General features: G+C 37.4%; 1 protein-coding gene across 1 annotated transcript in view; it reads right to left on the bottom strand.

Moving 5' to 3' along the window:
• Positions 1 to 482: 482 nt before the first annotated feature.
• The window catches only part of LOC150088703 (flotillin-2-like), a 220,681-nt gene continuing 212,392 nt past the window's right edge, over positions 483 to 8,771 (bottom strand). The window contains exon 9 of the mRNA XM_090370867.1: positions 483 to 560. Coding sequence (XP_090226993.1) covers positions 531 to 560 — 30 coding nt within the window. The 3' untranslated portion in view covers positions 483 to 530. The remainder of the gene's footprint in view (positions 561 to 8,771) is intronic.

Here is an 8,771-nt window from a genome sequence, read left to right as displayed (position 1 = left end):
AAGCATTTTGCAATAAACACAAATAGTCTTTTAAAATCATTTTCTATCAAAAGTAGTATAAACATTAAAGAGTTGATCTCCTTGAAAGATTGAATTAGGCATTCATACCAAACACCAAATGAACATATACAAATCATCAGAACTTTATAGGATATAAAATATGCATGAAGTTCATTATTATATCCATTAATTTTATACATATTTTTATATCTATAGTTTTCCCTATCTATAAACAAAACAGGCTTACTAAAATAAAAGATCATCACTTTCAGAGAATAACACACTCGGGACTGGAATAATAAAATGACACTCTAAAATATTTTCTGGAAGCTAATTTCCTGGAAGGTACTTAAGGTACATGATCTAATGGACATTTCTTGGCACTTGTGGCTGCATTTGTTAAAAGGTGCACAAAAGAGGCTGCCCTGGCCCAACTTTTATGTCCAGATGCAAAGCAGTAAGTGTATCAGCCATATACTTACAAACAAATATTAATAAGATACAGAAGCTGTTATTGAAGGCTGGTTAAATTATTTTGCTCCTGGAACTTTGGACAGCACCTAGAAAACAGAATTTAAAAAATAAATAAATAACTTAGCAAAAAAACATTTAATTTTAATTAATATGTAAAATTTTAACCATAAGCTTTGAGTTTTTGTACCAATTTTAATCTAACCTTATTACATTTCATGCTTTATATACTTTAGAAAACTCACCCCAAATTCCATTTGGTTTACTAGAGAAGATATTGTACTGATGACACATCTGGATTTAAAAATTAAGGCAATTTTGTTCATTTGCTATTTCTTAGTTTAGACAAAAGTATCCCAAATGAACCTGTTCCAGTTATCAATTGAATTTTCAAAGGAATATAAACATTTCCTTTCAGTCATGGAATAAAGTAATGATGTTTAAACTAGGTATTGAAATTCCTTATATCATTAAAATCCCTTCAAGTGTTTTAGCCACAGTCAGCATAAAGATGGGAATCTGAAAGCTTAAGTTCAAGTTCAAGCTCCTGATTTTATTTCCTTGTTTCTATTCAATTTTAGTGGAATAGCAATTCATGGGGAGTTGGTTTCTAGTTATGTTTTTAATTATTTATGTTCTTGCATCAAACCAAACAGAATTGGAAGTGAGTTTTTGTAAAGTATATGAAACGTGGGCTGTAATAAGGTTAGATTTTAATTAATATTAATTTAATATAGTTCAATATGATAAGAGAGAAAACTATTTCAATTTCTAATATAATTATGTTACATTGTATGTTATTTATCAAATAAATTTAGAAGCTTCTAAAAGGCTTTATTTACTTTCAGATAAGCTTATTCTATTTATTTCATTGTCTATGAAATAAAGGTTCATGACATATAGAGTACTGAAATTTTTAGATATGTTGTACGTACAAAGAAAATATATGCAATTACTTGATGAAGAATGTCCTTAAGTAGTACTACCCCACTATTCCAAACCACTATGTGATTCCTAGGCATAATCTTGTCGGATATGTATGCCATTTTAATTCTCCTTTACCCCTTATAAGTGTAGTCATGTGACTTTTAACTAATCTTAAATGATAATTTCCCTGTGCCTCTTTTAACTTTATCACTATAAAATAATTATAAATAAATATTATTTATGAATCATTTTAATTATATGCCAAACATACAAAAGTACCAAAGAGACAGTTGAAATAACAGTATTAAAAGTTCATACTTATTCATTAATACCTGAGGGAAAGTAAACGCATAATAATGAAAGCATCAAAACTCTACAATCTAACATTCAGGCCACTTGGTATCTGATCCAAATGCATTCTCAAACATTACAACTAAATCTGGTCCATTTTAATATTAGTAAGTAGTTCAATAAGTACACATTCCTTTCAATATCTTTATATCCCATAAATACTGGTCTCTGCTGCTTTATGCATCTCCATATCCACTGGATATTTAATATTTTTGCCTACCCCCCCCCTCTGCAAACACACACACATGGTAGCAGCCACAAAAAAATTACACCCACTTTAAGTTTATTATTTCATTAGTAGCATCCTGCATACGTGAAATTGTTATCTGAAAACATCATTTGATCATTTTGTTGCATCCTGCTGAATGCTTTTCATCTGTGAAGACTGTGTGAAAAGATAAATGTTTCTTGCATCATTCTGCCTTTATATTCAGAATGATGTTTCTTGCATCATTCTGAATATAAAGGCATCTAGTGGCTAGCACAAATGGCATATAAGTAGTCACTTCTAAGGAGAAAAAATGCATTAGCACCCCTGACATGGAAGACTTTTTTTTAGTTAACATATTTCCATAAAGGTTGACTGTAAGCAGTTGTCTGAGTCCAAGAATTCTTAAAAAGAAATGTGAGGCTAGAAATGTCAAAAGAAAATCTGGACCAGGGTTGAAGCAGATCACTATTTCAGGACAGAACAGTCTTTTAAAATGTCTTAGCCTTGAAAACATCTTTACATTGATATGTTCCTCCCACATGAGAGGAGTGTACTGGTGTAAAAGCAAGCAAGCAAGCAAACAAAAACAAAAAAAAAAAAAAAAAATGTTCAAAGACAACGAAGACTTGTCACGAGTGGTCTGAAAACATATAGACTTCGTAAGGAGCCCTTATTGATCAAATCCATGAGATAAAAATGTTTAACTTGAGCTAACAAACACGTGGCGCCTCCATAGCCAAGTGGGCAGGAGCAGCAGTGCGTAGCACACGCTTCTTGATTAGACTGGGGTTCGAGCCTATGACCACCCAATACGGAGGATGCAGAAAAGTCAGGAAATGACCACTGCATATCCCCGGAGCAATATGGCCTTAGTTGCTAATGCTCCTAAAAACCAAATAGCAAACAACAAACACCTAACAAACATACCAATTGGACAGTTCAGCAAGCTCAATGCTAATGGCATTCTTCCTGTAACTCAGGCTACACACAAGGAAGGATAAATTCAAATGGAGGAAAGATGGTTGCAGGACAGATGTGTGGAACTTTGCCTACATCCAGGATTGATCATTAGAACAAACTTCTATCTGTTGTTGTGGAAGTTGGTAGTCTGAATAAATTCAAGGAAAAACTACTGGAAGTGGTGGACAGGTGATGTGGAAAGTTTTTTTTTTTATTTTTGGGTGATGATTTATAAGCTTACTTTCTAGTATCGTTTGCCACTACTAATACTAATTTAACCTTAGTGAATTGGATGGAAATAATATGTCTGGTGTAGACCCAGTGAAGCTTATCATGCTAACTTCACTAAATCAGCAGTGAAGTTTTCATTGAGCCAAATGGTTTGGGGATGCACAACAAATAAAGGAATGGACAGAACACACTTTATAAATGGTACTATTAATTGTGACTACTACAAAAAAAACTTTTAAAGATTCCTCTGCCTGTTTTCAGATGCCACTTCCAGAAAACTATTTTCTAGCATAATTTTGCCCATTGCCACATTGCAAGCAATATCATTACAACGTTACACAATCATTTAATGAAGCTTCTAGTAAGTAACATAATGGTTAATTTGTACCAAATACTATACTGTGTTATCTTCAGATGAAGAATTCTATATGATACTCTCATATCTGATGTTTATCATGGCCAGGATATAGCCCAGATTTAGATACTAGAAAAAAGCTTCTGCACACATACAGGAGAGAAAATTTTTTCAAATATGCTGAAGCAAGTAACACTAACAGAAATAACTATTAATACCTGGTACTATTTAGATAATGATTTCATCAAGAATTTGATACACCCTGTGGTGACAAGTAGTAATTAAAGCTTTCGGTGGACCACTTAAATACTAATGTTTTATAAAGGTATACAGTCTGCTTCTAGAGGAATGGGATACACTTAAATAGAAGGGATGCAAGAATGTTTGCTGATGCTATATAGGCAGTGCTAGGTAGGCTGGAAAAATGCTAGCTTGGGGGGGGGGGTTTCACAGACTAAAAGATTAAAAGCAGCTGCAGGCAAAGGTGAAAGAGAGCATGGCACTGCTTGTATCAGAATGAGCAGGGGCCTGGAGGGCAGGTGCAGGGAGTCATCATGGAACAAATAAATACATGGGCTGTGTTAAGGTAACTAAGAGTAAGAACGTGTGCATGTATACTTACATGTACACCAATGCTAAGAGTATAGTAAATAAATTTGATGAATTTGAAGTGCCGGTCGAGTAAAAACTACATCAAAGTCAGATATTGTTGGGATAACAGAGACGTGGTGTCACACAGATATCAGAAATGTAGAATTGGAATTTGGGGAGTACAATGTGTACAGAAAGGATAGACAGGATAAGAAAGAAGGAGGGGGTATGCCGTTAGTTCAGAAACATACAAAATCTAAGGAAGTCCATCCAGTTGACATATATGGACAGTGCAATGTTGAGTCAGTTTGGTGTGACATAAGCACTGGGAAAGCAAAAATAAGAGTAGGAGTGTGTTATAGGTATAATGACTGTAATGAGCACAACGAACAATTGTAAAAAGAAACAGAGTGGGCCAGTAAATCAGAATGTCACAGAATACTGAAATCACAGAATACTGATGTGGGTTTTACTTAAAGATATAATTACCATCAGGGATAAAAGGAAGGGATTTTGCTTTCATAAAGGCGACTACAGTGGTCTCAGACAGTTTTTAAATTCTATACAGTGGGACCAACTGATGATGTTGCCAACAGCAAATTCTAAATGGGAAGTATTCAAGGAATTAATCGTGGATGGGATCTATCCAGTTATATTAAAGGAGGCAGCAAAGGAAGTAAGCAAACCCTTAGCCATAATTATGAGAGCTTCCTTGGACTCAGGGGAGGTACCCATAGACTGGAAATGTGCAAATGTGACCCCAATTCACAAAGGAGGATCAAAGGCTGACACAAGTAATTATAGACCAGTGAGCTTAACTTCTGTTCCAGGAAAATTAATGGAGGCACTGGTTAAAGAAGCACTGCAGGATCATTTAGACAAGACTTCAGTTATAGCTCGGACACAGCATGGTTTTGTTAAGGGGAAGTCTTGCCTGACCAATTTGATTGGATACTATGATGCAGTCACAAAAGAACTGGATGCAGGGAATAGCTTTGATATTATATACTTGGATCTTAGAAAGGCTTTTGATACTGTTGCACATGGAAGACTGCTACACAAATTGGAGCAGTGTGACATTGGAGGCAAACTGCTGCTATGGATAAAGGGGTGGTTGAGGGGGAGAAAACAGAGAGTGGTAATCAATGGACACTGCTCATCGTGGACTAATGTTATTAGTGGAGTCCCTCAGGGCTCAGTGTTGGGTCCATTATTGTTTTCTGTATTTATAAATGATATGGATGATGGTATATCAAGCTTAATGACCAAGTTTGAGACGATACAAAGGTTGGCAGGGTTGTCAAGGACACTACTGACGCTATGCTACTGCAACAGGATACTGACACTACTGCCGCTGTGCTACTGCAACAGGATCTGGAAAGGTTGAGCAGATGGGCTGAGAGGTAGCAAATGAAGTTTAACATTGACAAATGTAAAGTACTACACATGGGAAACAGCAACCCCAGAGCAACGTATCAACTCTGTGGTACTACACTGACAGTGGTAGAGAATGAAAGGGACTTGGGGGTGGTTGTGCAGGCAGATATGAAGTTCTCTGAGCAATGCAGACGGGCTCCAAGAGTAGCTCATGGAGTATTGTCAATGATATACAGGAATTTTTCCAGAAGGGATAAGGAAGTGATTATTCCCTTGTATAAGGCAATGGTCAGGCCACACCTAGAGTACTGTATACAGGTCTGGAGGCCTCATTTCAAGAAGGATGTAGAGCTGCTGGAACGAGTACAGAGAAGGGCAACATTAGTGAATGGAACAAAGGGGTGCTCTTACGAAGAAAGGCTTAAGTTTTGCAAATTACAGTGTCTGGAGATTAGGCACCAGCGAGGTGATCTGATAGAGGTGTATAAAGCCTTGAATGGTTTGAGCATGCTCAATGCTGATGGGATTCTTCCTCTAGCTCAGAAAAATCACCTGAGAGGGCATAAATTCAAATTGAGGAAAGACAGATGTAGGACAGACGTGCGGAAATTTGCCTTTAGCCAGCGGGTGGTTGGTTGGTGGAACAGACTTCCATCCCTTGTAGTGGAGGTTGATAGCCTAAATAAGTTTAAGGCTCAGCTAGACAGGTATTTTGAACGAACAGAGGGGTGAAGTGGAAATTTTTTTTTTTTTTTTTTTATTGGCTGATGCTGCATAAGCTTGCTTTTTTGCATCAAATGCCTCTACTAATGCTAATGCCTTATAATGGCGGATTTTAACTTCCTGAATACTGACTGGAACTTGTGAGGTGGTCACTTGCACACTAGAAAGGTTTTTCAGGATTTATTGGATAACTGTTTTCTGCAGCAGCATGTTTAAGAAGAAACCAGAGAGAATAATACTCTTGATCTAGTTATCAGCAGGGATTATTCATGATTTAAGAAATTGCAGATAAAGGAACCACTGGGTGGCAGTGATCACAGAATACTGATGTGGGTTTTAGTTAAAGATATAATTACCATCAGGGATAAAAGGAAGGGATTTTGCTTTCATAAAGGCAACTACAGTGTTCTCAGACAGTTTTTAAATTCTATACAGTGGGACCAACTGATGATGTTACCAACAGCAAATTCTAAATGGGAAGTATTCAAGGAATTAATCGTGAAAGCTACCAGGCTTTTCATACCGATTAAGAAATACTGTTCAAGGTTTAGGCCTAAATGGATGTCAGATGAACTAATAAGACTCGTGTCAGAGAAGAAAAATACATGGACATGGAACGCATATAAATTATCAGGCGACGCAGAAGCCTATGGTAGGTATAAAATAGTCTATAATCAAGTCACAAAGGAGGTTAGGCGAACAAAGGCAGATTACGAAAAATCTTTGGCAAAGGATGCTAAGAAAAACAGCAAGGACTTCTTTAATTATATAAACTCTAGAAGAAAGGGGATGAATCAGATTGGTCCAATTGGTATGAATGGTTTAACTGTTGATGATCCTGCTCAGAGAGCTGGCAAACTGAATGAGTATTTTGCATCTACATTCACACAAGGAATTCAGTAAAAAGTGGATGACAGAAGCTTATTAAACTCTAACAGGGAGCTTAATAGTTTTGTAATAACTGATGGCAAAGTGGCGGAGAAATTGTTGAAGTCAAACATAAGAAAAGCACCTGGGGTGCATGGGATCTATCCAGTTATATTAAAGGAGGCGGCAAAGCAACTAAGCAAACCCTTAGCCATAATTATAAGAGCATCCTTGGACTCAGGGGAGGTTCCCACGAACTGGAGAAGTGCAAATGTATCTGCAATTCACAAAGGGGGGGTTCGAAGGGTGACACGAGTAATTACAGACCAGTTAGTTTAACTTTTGTTCTGGGTAAAATAATGGAGTCACTGGTTAAAGATGCATTGCAGGATCATCTAGACAAGACTGCAGCAATAATTCAGACACATCATGGGTTTGTTAAGGGAAAGTCTTGTCTGACAAATTTGATAGGATATTATGATGTGGTTACGAAGAAACTGGATGCAAAAAAATAATTTTGATATCATATATTTGGATTTCAGGAAAGCTTTTGATACTGTTGCGCACGGAAGACTATTGTACAAATTGGAGCAGAATGGTATTAAGGTGGACTCTTCGTGGACTAATGTTATTAGTGGAGTCCCACAGGGTTCGGTGTTGGGTCCACTGTTGTTTTGTATATTTATCAATGGCATTAGCATTAGTAGAGGCATTTGATGCAAGAAAGCAAGCTTATGCAGCATCAGCCAAAAAAAAAAAAAAAAAAAAAAACCACTTCCACTTCACCCCTCTGTTCGTTCAAAATACCTGTCCAGCTGAGCCTTAAACTTATTTAGGCTATCAACCTCCACCACAAGGGATGGAAGTCTGTTCCACCAACCAACCACCCGCTGGCTAAAGGCAAATTTCTGCACGTCTATCCTACATCTGTCTTTCCTCAATTTGAATTTATGCCCTCTCAGGTGATTTTTCTGAGCTAGAGGAAGAATCCCATCAGCATTGAGCATGCTTAAACCATTCAAGGCTTTATACACCTCTATCAGATCACCTCGCTGGTGCCTAGTCTCCAGACAGTGTAATTTGCAAAACTTAAGCCTTTCTTCGTAAGAGCACCCCTTTGTTCCATTCACTAATCTTGTTGCCCTTCTCTGTACTCGTTCCAGCAGCTCTACATCCTTCTTGAAATGAGGCCTCCAGACCTGTATACAGTACTCTAGGTGTGGCCTGACCATCGCCTTATACAATGGAATAATCACCTCTTTATCCCTGCTGGAAAAATTCCTGTATATCATTGACAATACTCCATGAGCTACTCTTGCAGCCCGTCTGCACTGCTCAGAGAACTTCATATCTGCCTGCACAACCACCCCCAAGTTCCTTTCATTCTCCACCACTGTCAGTGTTGTACCACAGAGTTGATACGTTGCTCTGGGGTTGCTGTTTCCCATGTGTAGTACTTTACATTTGTCAATGTTAAACTTCATTTGCCACCTCTCAGCCCATCTGCTCAACCTTTCCAGATCCTGTTGCAGCAGCATAGTGTCAGTAGTGTCCTTGACAACCCTGCCAACCTTTGTATCGTCTGCAAACTTGGACATTAAGCCCGATATACCATCATCAATATCATTTATAAATACAGAAAACAATAATGGACCCAACACTGAGCCCTGAGGGACTCCACTAATAACATCAGTCCACGATGAGCAG

Source organism: Mastigoproctus giganteus, chromosome 3 (genome assembly GCF_048544385.1).
Source record: "Mastigoproctus giganteus isolate SK-2022 chromosome 3, ASM4854438v1, whole genome shotgun sequence".
Classification (NCBI taxonomy): domain Eukaryota; kingdom Metazoa; phylum Arthropoda; class Arachnida; order Uropygi; family Thelyphonidae; genus Mastigoproctus; species Mastigoproctus giganteus.
The sequence above is the reverse complement of the archived record's forward strand: the minus strand, read 5'-3'. Positions and strand labels throughout refer to the sequence as shown.